Source organism: Notolepis coatsorum, assembly GCF_963971535.1.
Source record: "Notolepis coatsorum genome assembly, chromosome: 13".
NCBI lineage: Eukaryota > Metazoa > Chordata > Actinopteri > Aulopiformes > Paralepididae > Notolepis > Notolepis coatsorum.
Window position 1 is genome coordinate 26,488,788 of NC_140177.1, and position 23,740 is coordinate 26,512,527.

General features: G+C 42.1%; 2 protein-coding genes across 2 annotated transcripts; both read left to right on the forward strand.

Moving 5' to 3' along the window:
- Window positions 1-1,825: 1,825 nt before the first annotated feature.
- Window positions 1,826-16,543, forward strand: tmem59 (transmembrane protein 59). The gene is made up of 8 exons (XM_084327173.1): window positions 1,826-2,066; window positions 2,341-2,446; window positions 2,880-2,974; window positions 9,486-9,638; window positions 9,810-9,885; window positions 10,103-10,229; window positions 12,171-12,288; window positions 15,733-16,543. The coding sequence occupies exons 1-8, from the start codon at window positions 1,911-1,913 to the stop codon at window positions 15,886-15,888; spliced, it is 987 nt and encodes a 328-aa protein (XP_084183299.1). The 5' UTR covers window positions 1,826-1,910; the 3' UTR covers window positions 15,889-16,543.
- LOC311238965 (low-density lipoprotein receptor class A domain-containing protein 1-like) lies at window positions 16,536-23,740 on the forward strand. The gene is made up of 6 exons (XM_084327174.1): window positions 16,536-16,632; window positions 18,362-18,410; window positions 21,009-21,152; window positions 21,254-21,391; window positions 23,038-23,166; window positions 23,585-23,740. The coding sequence occupies exons 2-6, from the start codon at window positions 18,398-18,400 to the stop codon at window positions 23,737-23,739; spliced, it is 579 nt and encodes a 192-aa protein (XP_084183300.1). The 5' UTR covers window positions 16,536-16,632; window positions 18,362-18,397; the 3' UTR covers window position 23,740.

The window sequence follows — 23,740 nt, forward strand, 5'->3', positions numbered from 1 at the left end:
AACGAAGGTTCGAACATCCATTCGAAGAACCCTGACGAAGTTTGAATCCCAAAAACAGGCTTCGGGGACAGCCTTACCAAACATTATTATTTATATTATTCAAATGCACTCAAACATGTTCCGTTGTGATGTCACAGTATGATGTCATAATAGAACATTCTAGAACATTTGTGATGTCACAATATGATTGATTGATTGATTGAAAAGTTTATTAACAGATTGCAGAATGGGTACAGTACAGTACAGCTCAATACATACAATTGTTAAGGGGATGCAGACCAGAGAAAGACTTTCGACTTGTTTACATCAGGGTCCCCCATTTTCAATTCATCATAACATATATGACATACATGACATACAGATAGACAGTACTGCTACATCTATACATTTATGACATATCAGATTTGCAAATACAGTACTGTTTGTGATACAAAAGTGTCCAGAAAAGGAGTGTATATACATTTGGCATAGAAACTGTACATTGGAGGAGGTTGGTTGGGTTGGGTGGGTTGGGTGAGGGCTGTACATTGGAGGTGGGGGGGGGGGGGGGGGGGTTGGGAAGGGGACACACACATTTTACACTGTACATTGGAATATTGACAAAGCCTTACTTGGTCATTTACTGTACAACTAGGTTAGGACATTTGTAGGGGCCAGTTTCGAATTGCAGTCTCACGTAGGTGTTTTTTGAGAGTGTTTTTGAAGGTGGGTAGTGATTCACATTCCTTTACAGCTTTAGGCAGGGCGTTCCACATTGATGTGGCATAATTGCGAAACGTGTTTAGTCCCTTGTTTGATCCGAATCTGGGTTTTACATGATTTGTGGAGCTCCCTCTGGTGTTGTGATCGTGGTATTCACTGACCTTTGGGAAGTATTTTGACATGTACATGGGTACCTTGGTCGCGTAGTGTATCTTGTAGACCAGGCCCATTGCAAGTTGCTGTACTCTGTCGTCTACTCTAAGCCATCCTAGGTTGTCAAAGTGGGCAGGGGTGAGGTGGGTTCTAGGAGTCAGGTCAAGTAGTAGTCTGACTAGCTTGTTTTGAGATGTTTGTAATTTGTTTTTTAGTGCCTTTGAGGTGCTTTGGTACCATGAGGTGCAAGCATAGTCGTAGTACCCTTGAATGAGTGCTCCTGCTAGAGTCCTCAGGGTATTCTTGTTTACCAGAGCGGAGATCCGGTACAAGAATCGCGTTCGTTGGTTGACTTTTTTTATTACATTGGATGCCATTTTGTCACAGGAAAGATTAGCCTCTAGGATGGAACCCAGGTAGGTAATTTCATCTTTCCTTGTGATAATATTGTCACCCACTGTAACCGAGAAGCCGTCGGTCTTGCTGAGTTTGTTATTTGAACCGAAGAGAATGGACTCTGTTTTGCCCATGTGTAATGATAGTTTGTTGTCGGCGAGCCATATGCAGATTTTGCCTAGTTCCGAGCTGAGGGCTTTTTCAACCTGTAACTTGTTCTTGTCAGAGACCAGCAGGGCTGAGTCGTCCGCAAACAGGAACAAGTTGCAGTCACAAGCTGACGACATGTCATTTGCATAAATTAGGAATAGTAGCGGTCCTAGTATGCTTCCTTGTGGAACACCACAGCTCACTGTGAGGGGGGGGGATGTCATAATAGGACATTTTAGAACATTTGTGATGTCACAGTATGATGTCATAATAGTTCATTCAGAACACTATAATATCAAACAATTCTCTCAGAAGATCTCTTATTGATTCTTACTTGAAACAGTACTGAACAGTACTGAACAGATTGACTACAACTGGGGCGGCCTGTCATCTCGTCAGTCGTCACCTTCATATTCACGCGAGAGTACAACACGGCGGAGGAGGAGGAGGAAGAGGAAGAAGAGCCTGTTGTGTTTGTTTCACGGGGTTTGTTTGCGTTCTCCGACAAAATGGGGAGTTTCTGGTCCTTCGACTGTGTTTTTGGACTATTAGTGCTGCTCGCATGCACGTCAGCGTCCCCAGATGTGTTCGAAAGCGTCCTGGGAAGCACACTATCCTGTCATAAGACGTGTCAAATGACATACAGTTTACACACTTATCCACGGGTGAGTAGCTAGTTAGCTAACGGCTTGACGCTAATAAAGTAGGCTAACATCAGCTGCTAGCGTTAGCTTCCACTGTAGCAAAGCATCAGCAGGCCTATGCTAGTATGCACTGCACTGCAGTTCGGTGTATTATGTGCCAGAGAGGTAAAGTTCATAGCACTAGCTGACTCAGTAAGTTTGACACCGCATTACCCATAATGTTTGCATAAAGACATTGTCCAGATGTATTGATTTAGCTGGGAATTTGTCCAACGCTCATCTTTGTGTTTTACAGGAGGAGGAACTGTACGCCTGTCAGAGAGGTTGTCGTCTGTTTTCCATTTGTCAGTTTGTTGGCGAAAGCGAAGATCTCAATCAGACCAAAGCTGAGTGTGAATCAAGTAAGGACTACGCTGCAATTGAGCAAGTGTTTTGTTCTCATCGCAATTGCCAGTCTCTTGTCTGTTTATGGTATCCCTGATATGCAATTGCTACCAGTTTAAGAGATAACTGTAAACGCAATTCTTGCCAACGCTTCTAAAAAAACATACATTCCATGGCTACACACACCACAGTCACTCGCTCATTGCCACAATGTATTATTATGCTCGTTGTTTGAGAGACATACCTACTCAGCTTTCCTATATGAATTGAAAATGGGGGACCCTGATGGAAACAAGACAAACGTCTTTTTCAGGTCTGCATCCCCTTAACAATTGTATGTATTGAGCCGTACTGTATTGTACCCATTCTGCAATCTGTTAAATAAAGTTTTCATTCATTCATTCATAATCCTGTTGTACCATCTGGTACTTTTTTTTTAAACGTCCCTAGCTTGCCGTGAAGCCTACAGCCAGCCAGATGACCAGTATGCATGCAACCTGGGCTGCCAGAGTCAGCTTCCAATTTCTGAACAAAGACAGGAGCAGGTATGACGGGTTTGTCAAGTCGGTTGTTTATTTGCATAGCATAGCCCAATAGTATGTCTCAACCAGCTTGAGGTGGAACACCCCCCCCCCCCCCCCCCCCCCCCATGAGCTTGTGTGGTGTTGAAGCATCTGTAATTAAAGGGATAATTTTGATTTGTTTGACGCAAGTGGTGGTATGAAATACTAGCCAGTAGTGTAATTGATGCATAGCTATTTTGCTGACTTACTGAGACCTGTGGTTAAAGTTCTGACCTTGTTTAACAAGAGCTGGGCAGCTTCAGACAGGCAGAGGCAGCTTTAGACAGGCAGCACATGGGGTCGGGTAACGAAACACTTTTAATCCAGACCACAACATGCCAACAAATGTTTTAATCATCCCTAACAGAATAGAGTAGTCATGTAATTCCGATGCTTGATTTTTCTCTCAGACCAATGTGATGTCTGAACTATTCTGTTTCTTAACTCAATGGACGCCAACCATGTTTATATACTTTATTAGATAGTTTTTCCTTTTTTTTCGATTTTAATATCGTATTCAATGTCGGGGGTGGGACAATACATAGATCCAGATCGATATATCGATCTATTATCAATAGGGATGCTCGATATTGGCTTTTTTACCTATACCGATATTGTCCAACTCTTAATTTCTGATACCGATATCAACCGATACCGATATATGCAGGGTTTCCCCCCCCCCAATTAACATTACATATCTCTTGTTGTGGAATTAACACAACATTATGCATACTTTTGACAATAAGTTGCAAAAATTGCTTGCCTGAATAAATAAAGGTTATAGAAATAAAAAATTTGAATACCGATATTTTCCGATATCACATTTTTATGCCAATATCGGACATCCCTTCTTATCAATGATCAAATAGGATCGATGCAACGTAAAAAGATCGATTCATATTGCGATACTCTTATTTTGAAAATCCCCTGGTGAGCATATCTGCAACAACAACACTATCTCCGCGTGTGTAGATGTTACAGCAGGGCTCCAGAGTCCGCCTATTTTGCGACCAGAAATAAGTCCCTGCTGTTTTTTTCCCACCGCGGGTCAAATGCATCTAACATGCTTTGCATCCTCGCCATTCCTTTATGCCCACCTTTAAGTCCGACATTAACATTACTTTAGCGTAAGCTAACTAAGCTAAGCTGATCAGAGCCATAGAGAGAACAGCAGAGTGGGGACTTGGGAGGGGGGGGGCATTCTCCCTGTATGTGTCTGCGTTTGGAAAGAGGGGTTTTAGGTTGTGAGTTCCAAAAATTTGTACTTAAAGTTTAAAGCTCAATTTATCAAAACGTGGCACTTTACAGTGAACAGGAGGTCTATTTGTATTAAAAACAATAGATTGTTTTTCATTTAAATGTCTGGAAGAGCTCAAAAATAAAAATGTCAAATGATATTTCCGTTGCCTTTTTTGAGTTGATCTAAATGTTACTGGTTGTGTTAAATGGGCATATAATATCGTCTCATATCGATTGCAGGCACCTGAATCGAATCGTATCTTGGCAGACTTTGTGAAATATCATATCGTTGTCCAAATAATCAATATCGTATCGTATCGTGATGAAACGGGTGATTCCCACCCCTAGTCAGGGACTTGTATGTTGCCAGTAGAAGGCATACACTGCGACACCGAGGGAGCAGTACCGGCCAGATCCTCCCAGGCGGCGGTATCGAGCACCCTTTGAAACATTGTATCTTGGCCTGTGGGTCGATCTAATGGGTCTGGGTCATTTTAAATTTTTTGCTCAAGCTCAGCGTTTATAACGGTCGGATTGATAAGAATCAAAGACTCCCGATGCAGTGTGGTGGATTATGTTGGCGACACGATGGACATCAATACTTGGAATGGCGATCACATAATTGGAATATTCTTTTTGGGGTACATCCTAGTCAAGGTAAGGGCTATATGATATCAAGCTTTGATCCAAGCATGTCTTCAATGCGATCCGGCCGTGTGTGTGTAACGTTAGTCCACAACGTATGCCGTTGGTGGCGATCAAAGCATCAAAAAGAAATATTGACAATAATAGCGGGTCCAGGCAAGAAACGGCAACGGTTTTAGTGTAATACACTCATAAGGCTATTGCTCAGCATTTCGGGAATTACCCCAGACCAATCTAAAACCATACTCATATTCACCACGGTATAAAACGGGAATGTATGGATGAAAAAATTATTTCTTTTTCACATATTGAACGATAGATACTCTATGTCAAATAGTATTGTATCCATAGTAGGGGTGGACGGTATAAACGGTATCAGACCACGTGAGCGGATCGGCGCGGCCGAGAAATCCGCTCTTCGCTCTTTAAAGCTTGGTCCGCTCCGCTAATCACTCATGTTGACCCCGCCCCCAAGTCGCTCTCCGCTCGCTCCCCGCTCACCTTGAATCGAGCGCTCCCCGCTCCCCGCGCCAGATCGCTCGGCAGTTTTTTTTCTTCTTTTTTTGGAGCATGGTGTAAATGAGCTCAAACTACAACAGTCTACACCCCCTGGGCCCCTTAACAATTGTTTGTATTGAGCCGCATTGTAATTGTAGCCATTCTGCAATGTTAAATAACGTTGTTTATCCATTCACTATCTCTATTAAGCGATGATAGGCTAGCCGAGCCACAATGCTATGGTCGCTGCCATTAACGTTAGCATGTAAGCTAACGTCAACAACAATGGCGTCGATATACTTTTTCTAACTAGAGTGAGTGTGGGCGTCTCTACAGTGACAAAGCCTGAACGAACAGCCTATCACAGGTTCACCCTTCTCATTGGTTGAAAATGGCCTTCATGTTTGTACATCGCCATCTGTTGCTTTGGCATTGTACTGCATGTATATATTACATCAGTGTTAAACCACTGTGAGCGGCCTGGAGTGGATTGGAGCGGAGGAGAACTCTCGCTCCGGACGTCGCGCCGACTCATTTTAAAACCCACTCCTCGCTCACGTCAAAACCGGCCGCTCCGCGCCCCGCGCCGCTCGCGCTCCTATCCGCTCACATGCACTGAACGGTATACGGTATAAATGGTATGAATTTGCTCTACGGTATGGATTTTGACTATACCTTGTAACCGGTAGAGCAGCTCTAAAATAGCAATGACGTCATGTAACCACAGCGTGACTATTTCACTTGCATTTGCCCCTAAAAATAGATAGAATTAGTCTTTTTTTTTTCTTTTTTTTTTATCAATTTTTTTTTTATTATTTACATGAAACAAGACAACACATTAATCACAATCACAATACACAGAACTTCACAGGAAAATCACAAACAATAATAATACAGAAATAACAATTTATAAATTATAAAGACAAAAAGAAAAGAAAACAGAGTTCAACCTTTTTAAATTCAAAATTCAAGGGGTACTATCTAAAAAATGACAAATAGTGAAGAAATAGCTAAATAGCTGCCCCCCAATAAAATCCCCAGTTAAATTCAAGACATCACAAAAGACAAGACAGACAAGACATTTCCTCCTCCCCCTCCCACGAGACCGCCGGACTCCCCCGAACAAGCACCCCAACCCCGCTAAGCCGCACACGGCGGTCCTGACCTTCTCAGCTGCTGTGAACCACAAGTCAAATAGATAGAATTAGTCATAGATAATGGATATGTGCAAACTGGAAAAAGTTATTTAGGAGGCTTCGTGCAGTGGGCGTGTCAACACGCAATTGTCATTTCATAATAAACACGTATCACCGCGGCGCACAGCAAGTTTCAATTTCAGTTCCTGGCATTTTTAACCAGTGGAGAAAGGTAAGAGATTTCCCTATCGTTTTTCTTATATGAATTATTCTACGTTTAATAAAACATACCTGGTGATCAACTACAGTTTGCTGTGAACATTATGATATGCGTGTAGTGTTCTGATAACGACGGCTGGGCAGCGGGAGCTGGATGCTGGATTTTGCGAGAAGCATGCAGCTGCAGAGCCGCAGAGCTGGACAGCTGTGCCTGCACAGTGCAATACTCCAATTCAGCCATTGGCAATTCAGCCGTTGGGTGGGGGGCGCTGTTGAGCGGGCCTGTGACCGGACCTGACTCGACTCTGGACTTATTTTATTTGGAATATAATGACTGTATACGCAAAAGTAGCCTAGTTTTAAGTTAAAATATTATAAATCTACATGCCTTGAGGATGTCATTCTTTATATAGCCTGCCTATCAGGCAAAAAAAATCTAACGGAAACACTGATACCGTGATATATACCGTTACCGTCTATGCTTCAAATTATACCGTGATATACATTTTAGACCATACCGTCCACCCCTAATCCATAGCTATAATATAGAATATTGTTATAGCCCTGCAAACACCACCACGTATTCCTATACTTTAGAACGCTGGCCTTTTAACCACACATTACACGTATCCCTCTGGCGCCGATTGAGTTCATGAATATAACTAATCAGTTTCGTCAACATAAATAATCCAATAAGGGCACGGTTGGTACGAAAGTGATGGTGATGTCTTGATTAGATGGATCGCCGAATGCCAAGCGGATGCAGATAGGCTACATCATTTATGATAAATGTTTTATTTAAATTTGTATGACTAGTCATATACTATAATAGTATAATACTATAATATTAGTGTAGCCTAGGGCTGTCCCCGACTAAGGATTTGGATAGTCGACTATGATTGGCCAAAAATTTGTCGACTAAAAAAAATAAAGTATGGCTGTGGGGGGTGCTTAATGTCTGAAGGAGTCAACTGAAGGCGTCTTGTCCTCTGAAAAAGCATGCAATTGGTCCACTGATGCAGGGAACAAAATTTACTTTTTGACTTACCAGCCATTTGGCTGGTAGATTTTAAAAACTACCAACCAGGCAGATTTTTTACCAGCCAAAAATTATAAATAGCTTTTTAGTATATCGCCATAAACAACATATGGAATATTAGCATAATTTTGAGTGGACTGAAGGAATGAGTCGGCGTTAATAGTTTTAAATGCAAATAATTTATTGAAACATAGAAGTGGGGTCGGGACACACACACACACACTGTTTCAACTCACCACCCCCGCATCATATTGTAGTCTAGTCTGTCTTCAAACTTCCACTTCTCTCGAAACTTTTTTATATTTGAATATCAACATTATCTGTCCATCCTCAGTTTACTATAATATACTCCTGTCCAGTGATGCAGTGGTGCTACCACCCGGTACCATGCCGTCCTAGCAGTTCGCTGAGCAGAAGTGCGCATGGATGTGCACGCGCGCGCACACAAAAATGCGCTCCACTCAGTACTAAGTACCCACCGTCTTATAACAACAGCGCAGGTCGTCAGGTGTCTTCAACTACACTACCCGGCACTTATCTATCACCTAGTCTTTGCATAATAATAGGATACCAATAACATAACAAAGAACGAGAAGAGCCAAACCAAAATACAAGCCCTGTGGGGGTTGATCTGTGGAACCTCTCACTATGTGACAAATGGTCCCGACTGGAAGGATGAGACATTTCTTAAATTGTGCTTAAGAAGGAAACTGTCCTTCTATAATCTCTAAGTTACATTGTTAATTTAGTTTGTATTTACTTTTCTAGTTTAAGTTAATTCAATTAAAGAAATTGTAACTACAATATTGTATCTACAATTACATTTAAAACATTGTTTGATTTTCAACCATATCTGTTACCAATATAATTTCTTTATATATTGAAGGCTACATCCTGCTACCTTTTTCAGCCTCTTTATTTCAAGGCAATATTTACAAAAACTAAACTAAAACTAGTGATTTGGGGTAAAATGGGGTCGTAGTGTAAAAAAGTTTGAGAACCCCTGGCGTAGAGAGACGGGAGGGGGCAGGTCACCTAGGGACGGGGGGTCACCTAGGGATGGGGAGGGGGCAAGTCACCTAGGGATGGGGGGGTCACCTAGGGACGGCGAGGGGGCAGGTCACCTAGGGACAGGAGAAAAGAGTTGTGAGCACGTGATTTGGTGTTGGAGAAATGGAATTAATAATTCCCAATCTGCGCTGGGTTAAAACCCTTGTTTATGTGGTGTGGAAACGTCTTTGTTGCCAGACCCCGCGTGCTGCCGGTCTGAGGCTTCCCAGCTCACTTGGAACACAGCCAGATAAAGAACCAATATCATTCCTCACGTGTTGATATATCCAATATTGTTCTTATTTTATGCCATAGTCTATTGTTTTGTGTGTGTGAGACAAATAATGTTATTTCATTCTCACAATTCTTTGCATTTGTTTCAATTTTGTACTTTCGTTTTGTACATTGTATATTTTGTATAGTATTTGGTCTTTATTCTTTAGAAAATGTTTACTGTATGAAGCACAATCTCAGGAGGCTCATACAGAACCAAGCATTTCACTGTAATGTACATGTACCCTATATGTGACAAATAAAGCAAAACTTGAACTTTATATTAGCAGATATATCAGTAATTTAAGCTCCCAAATATCCCAAATCGATCTAGCCCAAATGTATTGTATGCAAATGTGTGGTCTGATCTCACGGTGCTCTTGTCGTTGGCCAGCTGGTGGCCATGATGCCCAGGATCCACATGCTCTACCCCCTGACTCTGGTCAGAGGCTTCTGGGATGATGTGATGAGTCAGGCTCACAACTTCATCACCTCCTCCTGGACGTTCTACCTCCAGGCTGACGACGGGAAGGTTGTGATATTCCAGGTACTATATATATATATACTATATATGATGCAGTATATATAAATGTATATATATAGCACTAGTTGGCGCAGTGTTAATGTAAATGATGTGCAGTTATTTTTAAATGCGATCATGCAGAACATACTGCAGAGAACAACATCTGATCTCGTGATTTTGTTTCCCATTTCACAGACTGAACCACAGGTCCATTTTATTGCCCCGTTTGAACTACAGACCGAAGTCGTCAAGGAAGACCAGCAGAGGCCACGTAGCCACCCTCTCTTACCTCTTTCATTTATAGTATTATGTTCTTGTTTCATTATTCTTCTGCATCAGGGAGAATAGGTTTTGTGTTTATCATATTAGCATTTTATTTCAAAGACAACACAAAACGACATTCTTCTAATGCATATATTCAGTGTGACAGAAAGTGGCTATTTACAAAAAGTACACCCGGTATAAATGTACCGACTCTTGTTTTCCAGAGCCCGGATTGAGCAGCCCTGTTTACAAAGATTACCAGCGCAGCTTCATCCAGGAAAGGGACAGGGATATGTTTGGGGATCGCAGCGTCAACCAGGACGACTACAACCTCTTTAGCTGCCTGTCAAGGTTGGTTGGCTTAACGTGTGTTCACATTTTCAAAAGAGTTACGTTTACATTTAGCTGACACTTTTATCCAAAGTGACTTATAAACAGCGTACGACAAGTTGTACACAATTTGTCAGCTGAGCTAACCTTTGGATTTATTATTAAGCCGATTAAAAGACTTTATCCTTAAAAGGAAGGTATTGGTGTTTTTAGAGGCCTATCTGAGGGTATTCCTGAAGCTTTTGTGCCTGTTTGTGTTTCAGGGAAATGCACGCCAGCCTCCTGTTAGCAATGTTAGTGCAAGTCAATGGAGGTTACTAATGTTAGTCCAAGTCAACAGAGGTTGCTATTGTTAGTGCAAGTCAACGGAGGTTACTAATGTTAGTGCAAGTCAAGAGAGGTTGCTATTGTTAGTGCAAGTCAATGGAGGTTACTAATTTTAGTGCAAGTCAACAGAGGTTGCTATTGTTAGTGCAAGTCAATGGAGGTTACTAATGTTAGTGCAAGTTAACAGAGGTTGCTATTGTTAGTGCAAGTCAATGGAGGTTGCTATTGTTAGTGCAAGTCAATGGAGGTTACTAATGTAATGTTGGTGCAAGTCAACAGAGGTTGCTATTGTTAGTGCAAGTCAATGGAGGTTACTAATGTTAGTGCAAGTCAACGGAGGTTACTAATGTTAGTGCAAGTCAACAGAGGTTGCTATTGTTAGTGCAAGTCAACAGAGGTTACTAATGTTGGTGCAAGTCAATGGAGGTTACTAATATTAGTGCAAGTCAACAGAGGTTGCTATTGTTAGTGCAAGTCAACGAAGGTTACTAATGTTAGTGCAAGTCAATGGAGGTTACTAATGTTAGTGCAAGTCAACAGGTTACTAATGTTAGTGCAAGTCAACGGATGTTGCTAATGTTAGTGCAAGTCAACAGAGGTTACTAATGTTAGTGCAAGTCGAGGGAGGTTGCTAATGTTAGTGCAAGTAACATTACATAAAAATGTATGGACCTAGTTGATTTCAAAACTGCTCTCAACTCATTGTATACAAAGCCAGATATAAATTAATCCCAGGCAACATTCAAAGATGGTTCAGAGACAGGGAAGGAGAATATAACTTAAGAGGGAGAGGTAATCTTAAACAACCAATGGTACACACTACGCTGAAAAGCATGTTTGTGCATATCTGTTTGTGGAGTGATGTTGTGGAATAATTTACCTGAATACATCAAAATGAGTAAACATATGGCACAATTTAAAAAGCAGCTTAAAAAATACACATTAGAGAAATACAGAAATGAGTAATGCGGATAAACAAAGTTATGTTATATTGTGTTATGTAGTGTTGTATTGTATTTACTGCTGTCAAGCGACTCAAGTTTTTCCTTTTTGTACTAGAAGTAAAAGTATATTCTATAATGTATTATACTAAATTATGTTATATCAAGTAAAATTTATGGAAGAAAAAATTTAAATGTAAGGGGCTAGGGATAAATAAGCTTAGCTTCCCTCTACTCCTTTTTTGAACATGTCAACTAACTAACTACATTGCTCTTGACTGTTTGTTTATAATTAATTTTTCATTATGATTGTTCTGTTTGACGGAGCTTGAAACTGATTTGTTTGTAGGAATGTGGAGAATACATGTTTAAAAATAAACTGTTTCATTCATTCAAGTCAACGGAGGTTGCTAATGTTAGTGCAAGTCAATGGAGGTTACTAATGTTAGTGCAAGTCAACAGAGGTTACTAATGTTAGTGTAAGTCAATGGAGGTTACTAATGTTAGTGCAAGTCAATGGAGGTTACTAACGTTAGTGCAAGTCGATGGAGGTTACTAATGTTGGTACAAGTCAATGGAGTATGAAACTGTTACTTCCTAAGACGCAGCTTAATAAGTCATTAATTGGATAGATTTGTAAAAATCCTCAAGCTTCCCTTTAATGCCCTCCTTCGTTAACCCCTCCCCTCCCAAGGAACCCTTGGCTCCCAGGCTGGATTCTAACCACCACCCTGGTCCTGTCTGTGCTCGTCCTGATCTGGATCTGCTGTGCCACTGTGGCCACAGCTGTGGACCAATATGTACCCGTTGAGGTCAGTTTCAATATCGCCCATCCCTAGACCTGTGCGTTCTAAAACATTTCATACACACTAGATTGATTTAGGGGTGCGGCTGGGTAGCACCCCTACTAACACAATTGGCAGTGTTAGCGTGTGGGAAGCCGGTGGGGTATGTGTCCTGGTCGCGTGAATATTAAAGGCAACCAACTTGTGTTCAGCGTTTCTCTGATTGGCCTCACGGCCAATCAATCCACTAGCACACGCCCTTGCGGCGCGGCAGAAGCGCTGGTCGAACCAGCGGTGTTCTGTTGTGTGACTGTACTACAGCGGTGTTCTGTTGTGTGACTGTACTAAACTCTTCCACCACATGACCGACATTTGACATACAGTACACCTCCTATCTATGTTGGGATTATGTTTGGTCATGACAAAACAATAAAAATCGCTACTGTTAGTAATGCTGCCACCACCCACTTCAATGACAGAGCTCTCATATTTGCGAATGCATAAACTATATCTTAAATTATGGCGATGTGTCTAATATGGCTGTCGCGAAGTCATTGATAAGCGACAGCCATATTAGACACATAGCCATAATTTAAGATATAGTTTATGCATTCGCAAAATATGAGAGTGCGCCGCTGTCATTGAAGGGCTTCCTACAACAGAGCACCGCCGCTGCTGCTGCTGAAGCTGTATCAAGCCGGCGGCGGCGCACGAAAGCCGGGGATAAACCACCGCGTCGCCCCGCTGGCGCTTCAGGCTCAGCAGCCTCCACGGGCGAAATAACATATAACGTTACAGTTCCACACTGATGTACAGTGAGTGTCTAATATGGCTGTCGCGAAGTCATTGATAAGCGACAGCCATATTAGACACATAGCCATAATTTAAGATATAGTTTATGCATTCGCAAAATATGAGAGTGCGCCGCTGTCATTGAAGGGCTTCCTACAACAGAGCACCGCCGCTGCTGCTGCTGAAGCTGTATCAAGCCGGCGGCGGCGCACGAAAGCCGGGGATAAACCACCGCGTCGCCCCGCTGGCGCTTCAGGCTCAGCAGCCTCCACGGGCGAAATAACATATAACGTTACAGTTCCACACTGATGTACAGTGAGTGTCTAATATGGCTGTCGCGAAGTCATGCCTCTCCCTCTGACAATATCATAATGATGTGTTTTCTATATTATATCCACAATCATTCATCTAAAAAATTGTATGGGCTTTGATTAAACATGTAACCTACACCTACTGTAACTTACTGTACCTCTGCTTCCTACAGCACAGCAGGTAATGGCGTTAATCAATGGAACGCGAAACATAATAACGTTACGCTTTCTAGTTCAGCGCATTTCATAACTGTATGGGCTTTGTTTATACACGAGTGAATCTGGTAGTTGGTTGTTAAAAACGCGAAACATAATAACGTTACGCTTTCTAGTTCAGCGCATTTCATAGCGCTCCACTGCTACCGCAGCCCAACACAAGTGCGTTGGAACAGCAGCCACAAGTTGGTTGCCCGCGCTGCCGCTCGCGCGCGCTCCTTGGATTTCATTTGGGACGTGGGACGACTGCGCTTGCCTGCGCGTGGGGGCGCAGCAAATCAGAGAAAAGCCGAACACAAGTTGGTTGCCTTTAATATTCACGCGTCCTGGTCGTTGTAAACTGCGACTCCTACTGGTCGGTCGGGGCGCCTGTTCAGCAGGGAGGGGATCTGGGGGAAATGGCATGAACCTCGGCATGCGTTACGTTCCCCCAGTGAAACTCCTCGCTGTCAGGTGAAAAGCGGCTGGCAACTCTACATGTATCGGAGGAGGCATGTGGTAGTTCTACACCCTCCCCATAACGACTAAATTAGGGTGGGTGAAATCTTTTAGTTTTATTGATTTAAATAAGTAAACAATTCACTTAACCAACCAAATTAGTTACGGTATAGCCGCAACAGCGTCCCAGCTTACTAGCGCATATCTGGGCTGCAGATGATGTCATACAATTTCCCTAAGCACTTACATTTAGTAATTTAGCTCAACGCCTTTATCCCACTTACAAGTTCTGTACAACAACTCAGCAGGAAGGGTACAACTCTGGCAGGGTGCCTCTCCATGATACTTGGTAGGAGCGGTTTTCGAGGTAGGATGACAGCCACGCCAGCGCAGAGCACTACAACTCTCATTCCTGCGAGGGATGTGAGGAGGATCTGATGGTTCACCATGTCGAAGGCTGCTGACGGGTTCAGGAGAAGCAGGACAGAGGAGAGGCACTCACGAGTTCGCTCATATTTGCTCCAACTTGTAATCACACACCAAGCACACCTACTTGATTGTTTTAAAAGCAAGCCTGGTAAGAAACGTGAAAAGGAAAACTCACCCCAGCTTTGTAAAAATCCACTTTTATAGCTCTGTCTGTTGTTAAAAAGTTGAATTCCATCATCTTCTTCTTCTGATGCATTTTCATCAAATGTGCTGCCATGGAAACAGCCGTCTAATTCTCCACAGCAGCTTCGTCAAACAAAAGTAGAACATGGAGAAGAAGAATGGGAAGTAAATGTTTTGACTACAGATGGAGCTATAAAAGGTTTTCCTTTTCACTCTTATCAGACTATATATTTTAAAATAATAATAATAATAATAATAATAATAATAATAATAATAATAATAATAATAATAATAATAATAATAATAATACATTTTATTTGGTTGCTCCTTTCATGACACCCAAGGTCACCTTACAGATCATAGAAGAAGAAAAAAAACAGCAAGGCAGTTAAAAGTCAAGGTTAAAAATTAAAACAAACAGGAAGTATAAAAACAGTGAAGTTAAAATAACAAACAAACAGCAGGGGGTATAGGACAGTGACAGAGGTTATAGTGAATATGCGAGTTTGAACAGATGGGTTTTCACTTGTGATTTGAATGATGATAGTTAGTCAGACTGTCGGATATGTGCGGGCAGGAAGTTCCAGAGTCTGGGAGCCGAGCAGCTGAAAGCTTGGGCACCCATGGTGCTGAGGCGTGAGCTGGGGGTGGATAAGAGTCCAGTAGAGGATGAGCGCAGGGTGCGGGAGGGGGTGTATTCCTGGAGGAGGTCAGTGATGTAGATGGGGGCTAGATTGTGGAGGGCTTTGAAGGTGAGTAGCAGGTTTTTGAAGTCGATCCGGTAGTGCACAGGGAGCCAGTGTAATTGAATGAGGACGGGGGTGATGTGGTTGGATGAGTTGGTGCGGGTGATGATCCTGGCAGCAGAGAGCACAATCAACCATGTGGTAGGGTATGTAGCATCTATCTATCTACATCACCCGTATACCTACCCCTTCACCCCTTACCCTGAACCGGGTTCATATAGCAAACTATGTATGACATTATCCATGGCCCATATATATACGCTAGTAAGCTGAGATGCTGGTGCAGCCAGGTTTTCTATTCGTCGCTGTGTACAGACTGAAATACACCACTAATTCAGCGTTTCATGCGCATTCAGAAACTGAGCATCTACGGCGACATGGACTACGTCAAGGACCAGAAGCTGACGCCCTACCCAGCGTCCTCTCTGGTGATCATCACCTCCGCAGGGCAGGAGGAGGAAGAGGCCGGGCCCCTCCCTTCCAAAGTCAACCTTGACCAGTCAAACGTCTAAAGGAGCCAAAGGAGGAGGAGTTGTTCATGGTGTTCTTAAAGAAAACGGGATCAGATTATTCTTAGTCTTATCCTTAGGCACAATACCCTTGCTGTTTAAATGAGAATAACTGCTTCCAGCACATTTTCTATGACCGTTGTGTGATGTGATGTCATGTCTCTTTCAAGCTTTCGGAGTGGTGGGGAGGTTTTATTGTTTTTTTTTTTTTCTGTATATTGAGATTCTTGAGGCATTACACTGTAGTAATGGTTGGTACAAGCCAAATAGTTTTTGGGTATTTTTTTCCTGATTTTTGGTGTATACATAACCCCCACTGTTGGTGTTCTTATTTTATTGAATAATGCTGTGTTGATGAAATAATGTGAGACTTTGAAGTACAGGTTTTAAAACGAAACCCAAATATTTTTTTGGTGAAATGGATTTGGTTTGTAATAGATTATGCCTATTTTACCGACCCCCCCCCCCCCTTCTGTTCTAGTGTTTCTACTGCAGTGGATCGTGGTGTTTCCACATTAAAATCCTGTTGAGTTTTAAAATGTTATTCTATGCCCTCAATCCATATTTAAAACGACAGTGCATAGGTATTTGTTAACTTCACTTGTGTCTTTTCGCAGAATTAAAATGGTTCAGTAATAAATGAGGTGGAGTGAAAACATTGTTGACTTTTTTTTTGTTTCTTTTTTCATAGTAGGCTACTCTTATTACATTTAGTCAGCAGGAGGGGTACATCTCTGGCAGCTAAAGGTCAGTGGCATTGTTCGTCAAATAGTGTCGATTACTTACACTTTGAGTGCATAGTAGTATATTAGCCTGATAGGTATATGTATAGTAGTAAGGTTATTACATCATCACCACAGACATGTTAGACAAACAACAGCTGAATGTAATATAAATGATAACCGTAGCCAATGAGCTGAGTTTATTAAATTGTGCCATTTTGGTAGGATGGTAATTAAAAAAACTGGGTGTGTCATGAATTCCTCCATGACAACAGTGACGGAAAAGTATGAATGATGCTTGGAAGATGTTGTGAATGTCGGGAATTACACCATACAACCAGTTAAACTGGAACAAAAGATGGATGCCAATTTCCTCTGAGCGTTCAGTAGAAAGCTCTCCGGCTGCAAGCTAGCTTGGCACAAATGAATTGATTGATTGATTGAAAAATGTATTAACAGATTGCAGAATGGGTACAATACAGTACGGCTCAATACACACAATTGTTAAGGGGATGCAGACCAGAGAAAGACTTTCGTCTTGTTTATATCAGGGTCCCCCATTTTCAATTCATTATAACATATGACATACAGATAGACTACTGCTACATCTATACATTTATGACATACCAGATTTACAAATACAGTATTGTTTGTGATACAAAAAGAGTCTAAAAAAGAGTATATACATTTGACGAAGAAACTATTGGAGGAGGTGGCGGGGGGGACTGTACATTGGAGGTGGGGGGGGGGGGGTAACTACATTGGATTATCGACGAAACATGTTGACATGTACATGGGTACCTTAGTCGTGTAGTGTATCTTGTAGACCAGGCCCATTGCAAGTTGCTGTACTCTGTCGTCTACTCTAAGGATGCGGATACGGACCACTAGCCTAGCTTAAAACTTTGGGTACGGTGTTTTTGGCCACAGCTAGGCTCGCTGATCCGTATCCACTTCCATTAATTTGTGCTAAGCTAGGCTAACTTGATCGCTTTCTACTGAACGCACAGAGAGGAAATTGGTATCTATGTTCTAGTCTGACTCTAGAGAAGACAGTAAGCGCATTCCCCATTATTGTCGGTGTGCCCCTTTCATTGATGTGGCCCAAAAACCTTTCCTCGTCTTTGCAATACAATCGTCTTGATGATTTTCTGGCGACCACAAATGATTGTTTTCCCGGGCGTCATCCCTAGGTTCTATGTTCCCCGATTGATTGATTGAAAATTTTAATAATTTTTATTATTTTATTAATGTCCACCTTGTTTCGAACTGGTTAAGCTTAGGCCCTCTCTCGAAGTTGGTTAAGGTTAGAGTTTGGAATCAGGGCTGGTGGTCTGACTATCTATCGCTACCGGGGAACATAGGACCCGGGGAACATAGACATGCTCCCGTTTTCCCACCCTGTCTATAACTGACACTGAGGTGAGATGTTTACCTTGGTCTGGGCAGGCATGTCTGAGCTGGCATGAGGGACACTGTTGTCCCATAATGCTAAAATGGTAACCAAGTGACGATCACTGTTAGCCTATGAATCATGCAGATGACTTCTCTAGCTGTGCTGTAGCGAGGAAACCAGGGTTGATAACTAAATATGAAATCTAACAGGACTCACCCTCAGGTATATTCTGTCTCTAATTATTTTCAGTTTACAACAAGGTGACAAAAAAGTTAAGTGCAATACCTCTTATGGAATGTACAGTAGTTTATATACAGTATTTCTTTTTTAATGACAAATGTGTTCTTTTCCATGTCAGAGACGTTTTGACGTTCGTTCGTTTGGATCGGGCAGCATGCTTGATGAGGGTAAGATGATTATTTTATTAAATGATCACTGGACCACAAGGAATGTGGCTTATTGGCTTTAATGATATTAATGTCTTATCTATAGCTACCCAGAGACAACCAGCCTGTATGCGTGTAGGAAGGAAGTGTAGGAAGACTCGTGTAGTCTGCATGTAGACTGCATTTAGTCAGTGATGCAGTGGTAATATATAGATCGCAGTGATGACAAAAAACATCAATATAATATTAGTGATATTTAAAGGTGCTATAGATAACATTCAGCCACGGGCGGCTAAGTGGCGCGGTGGGCAAGGCGCTCGCCACTAACGCAGGAGATGCTGGGTTCGAGTCCAGCTCTGCGTTGCTACCAGCTTGGCTGGTCATTCATACTAACACAATTGGCAGTGTTAGGGGTGGGAAAGCTTGGGTGGGGATTGGACGTTGTGGACGGCGACTCCTACAGGTCGGTTGGTGCGCCTGTACAGCAGAATCAGGAAGTAACGGGGGCAGCGTGAGCCTCCCACGCGTTACTCCTCGCCACTGAGAGATCGCGCTGTACAGGTGAAAAGATGCGACAGCTGCCTCCTCGTGTACCGGAGGGGACACGTGATGCAAGGCTTGGCATAGTCTAGCAACGTTCGAGACAGGGGAGGGGAGAATTGGCGAGGCGAAATTGGGATGGGAGAAAAATAGAAAAAATTAGGAGAAAAAGTGGATAAAAAAAAGATAACATTCAGCCACTAGATGTTGCACTAGAGCACTAGCATGAAATGTATCCAATCCGGTGCATTACACGTGGGGAAATGGGAAGTAGGGAGGGGATACACAGCATGTAAACAACAACATTCATTTTGGACATTTTGGGGGAAGCAATACTTTTATTCCGCACCTTTCTAAAAGCTCTGTAGATGTTTTTTGTTTGTTTACTCTACGTAAAATGTTATCTATAGCACCTTTAACACAATCTGCGCCAGAGACGAGTTAACTCGTTATTGCCCGCCATGCGTTCAGCGCCAGAAACGTTTTTGGGATTGTTATTTCGTGTATTCGCTATATCTATTCATAATTCATAGCTGCAGCCTCTGGTATACCCTTCAGACCCTGTCTGAGCTGGCAGACGGTCAACACCGCCCTCTACTGCCAGGCGGAGCTATTGCATCTTATTGGAAATGAGCTTGTGTGTTTTAGGAGCCGATCTGAGCCGGGCGGGCGGGGTTTAAATACTCAGGCGAGCCAGTTCTATACAACAATGGCATCGAAACAGTAACCCCGCCCGCCCGTATCATATGTAATGGTCGGTAGTGTGGTACGGACCTCCACAAGCAGTATTTGGAATGGCGATGAGATAATTGGATTATTTCTTTTGCATTACATCAGATACAAGGTAAGAACACTATATATAAATTTGATCGTTGATCTGACATTTATTTCTACTGCGATCACAGCTATCTGTGTGGACCGTGTTGTGCCCCGCTACGACGGTCATTTCATGTATGCACAACGAGATATAATAATGATAATCTAGCGTTGATTTCAGGATGATTAGATAATCAGCCGAAAAATTACACCGTGATGACTGGATTACAGTAAAATGCCTTTTTCTCGTCTTTTTCCTGGAATTACTCAAAAGCACCCAAACCATACTCTATTCAAAACGGTATAAAACAGAAATGTACGGATGAAAAAACAATCTGTTTCGGGCATGTTGACTGGAAGCAACTCACTGACAGTCGACGGCGTTATTAGACCCATAGATATAATATAAGATATATTTTAAGCACTCGCAAATGTCGCAGTCTAAAACTATATCCATTGAATAAAGACCTGTCGATGAAGGGGGATCAGCGCCCCCTGCTGCTGGCGGTCAATGTGTTAAAGAAAAGAAAAAGTATTTTATGCCATTTCCTCAGAATATCTATTTTCGTAACGTTCAGCTTTAACTCAGTTTGGTATTACTTACTATAATGTATACTGTGACTTTCAATCAAGAAAATGTATATCAGCTTATAAAGGGGGATACATTCTTCACATATAAAAAGGAAGTAAATTTACCATCCACTACATCTCTGTAGTCTGTGCAATTTAGTTAGCTGTTAAATTAGGCATGTATGAACATGTGTGTGCATTTAGTTGTGTACAGTTAAGTATTCTTAGCTATTTCAGTTTATTATATTGTATATTGGAGCTTGCCTTGTGTGTGTGTATTGATTGAAAACTTTATTAACAGATTGCAGAATGGGTACAGTACAGTACAGCTCAATACATACAATTGTTAAGGGGATGCAGACCAGAGAAAGACTTTCGTCTTGTTTACATCAGGGTCCCCCATTTTCAATTCATAACATATATGACACACACGACATAGAGATACAGTACTGTAGTTGTGTAGTTCAAATCCCTAGTCCTTTGTCATGTTTACTTGTAATGTTATGTATATAAAGTATTATGTCTGTGTGTACTAGTCATTTGTCATGTTTATTTGTGCTGTAAGTATCATGTTGCACGGTCACAATGTACGTTTTTTGTGGACCGCAGGAAGAATAGCTACTGCGTGCGGGATCCTAATAAACTAAAACTAAAATAGCTTGTGCAGAAACTTTTCATCCCCTTAACTCCTAGATTGCTGTGGAGAATGCAGCAGGCGGGTTCAGTGCTGCAGCAGAAGAGCTATGTGCATCTGCACTATTGTGCTTTTCAGTCTGGCATTGGCCGCGGTGGGTTCTGTGCTCCCTTTGCACTTCGGCATTCCCAAACGTCCTCCCGGTAGGATATCCGGAATGTCTTAAAACTGTGCTTTCCCATTTGCTTGATAAAATGTTATCAATGTTGGCAGTCTATCACTGGTTTTTCATTCCCCCTTACAGTGAATCGTATTTGCAGGACAACACTGAACAGCACGGGCTTCCTGTGTGATGACAGAGTGACCTGCGTTGCACCCTCACGCCTCTGTAATGGGGTCATGGACTGTCTGAGTGGAGCGGACGAGGATGGAGAGATGTGCAGTAATGGACATGAACTTTTTTCTCACAGTATAGTACACAATAGCATGGTCTTTAAGCCCCTTGGCCTTTTTGTCAAAACACCATAAGGAAACAAAGACAACAAAGAAAAGTGCATACAGGAAGTGCAATGGTACTTCAATAGAGACTTTGTTAGTGTGTGTTCTTTTGATTGATTGATTGATTGAAAACTTTATTAACAGATTGCAGAATGGGTACAGTACAGTACAGCTCAATACATACAATTGTTAAGGGGATGCAGACCAGAGAAAGACTTTCGTCTTGTTTACATCAGGGTCCCCCATTTTCAATTCATCATAACATATATGACATACACGACATACAGATAGACTGTACTGCTACATCTATACATTGCAAAAGAGTCCAGAAAAGAGAGTATATACATTTGACGTAGAAACTGTACATTGGAGGAGGTGGGGTGGGGTTGCGTGTAGTCTTTTACCAACAAACTTGCAGTTAGAGGCAGAACTAGCGTAACGCTAGTAAAAGACTACACGCGGTGGGGTTGGGTGGGGGGGACTGTACATTGGAGGTGGTTGGGTGGGTGGGGGGTTGGCAGGAGGGGTAGGTGGAGGACACCTGTACAACTGTACAAGCAAAACTGTACTGTACATTGGAATATTGACAAAACCATACTTCGTCATTTGAGGGGGTTGGGTTGGGACATTTACAGGGGCCAGTTTCGAATTGCAGTCTCCCGTAGGTGTTCTTTGAGAGTGGTTTTGAAAGTGGGTAGTGATTCACATTCCTTTACACCTTTGGGTAGGGCGTTCCACATTGGTGTGGCATAATTGCTTAACGTGTTTAGTCCCTTGTTTGAGCCGAATCTGGGTTTAACATGATTTGTGGAGCTGCCTCTGGTGTTGTGATCGTGGTATTCACTGACCTTTGGGAAGTATTTTGACATGTACATGGGTACCTTGGTCGTGTAGTGTATCTTGTAGACCAGGCACATTGCAAGTTGCTGTACTCTGTCGTCATCCTAGGTTGTCAAAGTGGGCAGGGGTGATGTGGGTTCTAGGAGTAAGGTCAAGCAGTAGTCTGACCAGTTTGTTTTCAGATGTTTGTAATTTTGTTTTTAGCGCTTTTGAGGTGCTTTGGTACCATGAGGTGCAAGCATAGTCGTAGTACCCTTGAATGAGTGCTCCTGCCAGTCTTCAGGGTATTCTTGTTTACCAGAGAGGAGATCCGGTACAAGAATTGAGTTAGTTGATTGACTTTTTTTTATTACATTGGATGCCATTTTGTCACAGGAAAGATTTGCCTCTAGGATGGAACCCAGGTAGGTAATTTCAATATTGTCACCCACTGTAACTGAGAAGCCGTCGGTCTTGCTGAGTTTGTTATTTGAACCGAAGAGAATGGACTCTGTTTTGCCCATGTGTAATGATAGTTTGTTATCAGCGAGCCATATGCAGATTTTGCCTAGTTCCGAGCTGAGGGTTTTGCTATTGTGTATAGTACACAATAGCATGGTTTTTAAGCCCCTTGGCCTTTTCTTTTGTCAAAGCACCATAAGGAAACAAAGAAAATAAAGAAAAATGCATACAGGAAGTGCAATGGTGCTTCAATAGAGACTTTGTTAGTGTGTTCTTTCAGCCAATGTGCTCCTGTTTCCAATGTTCTAGGTGATCTCCCCAACCGTCTTCCAGGCCATCTCGTGTTTCAGTGTGGAAACCCTCAGAACTGGATCTTTATTGATAAGAAATGCGACCACGTTAACGACTGTGGGGATTGCTCTGATGAGATTGGAATTTGTAAGTTCACTCTGTACTGGGACTTGTGCATTGCAACATTATTATGTTATCAACATCAATTTAGTTGAGAAATGTGTGGGAATACATAAGTATTCTTAGCTATTTCACAGTTTGATTATTGGAGCTTGTCTTGTGTGTGTGCATGTACTAGTCCTTTGTCCTGTTTACTTGTAATGTCATGTTATGATGTAAGTATTATGACTGTGTATATTAGTCCTTTGTCCTGTTTACTTGTAATGTTTTATTATGATGTACGGTAAGTATTATGTTGCACGGTCACAATGTACGTTTTTTGTGGACCCCAGGAAGAATAGCTACTGCAATGCTTTAGCTAATTGGGGATCTCATCCAAATAAACTAAACTCCTCAAAAAAAAAGAACAATAAATGCTTTTTATTTCCTCTATTTCCCTCACTAGACCCTGGCTGTCCTCTCTCCTGCAGTAAGGGGTGGTGGTCTTGCTCTGCAGTGGACTTCCAGTTTTGTGAATGCATCCCTCGCAGTTTATGTCGAGATGGCCGACAGCACTGTCACGATTGGTCGGATGAGCACACCTGTCCAAAACTCAGCTAGA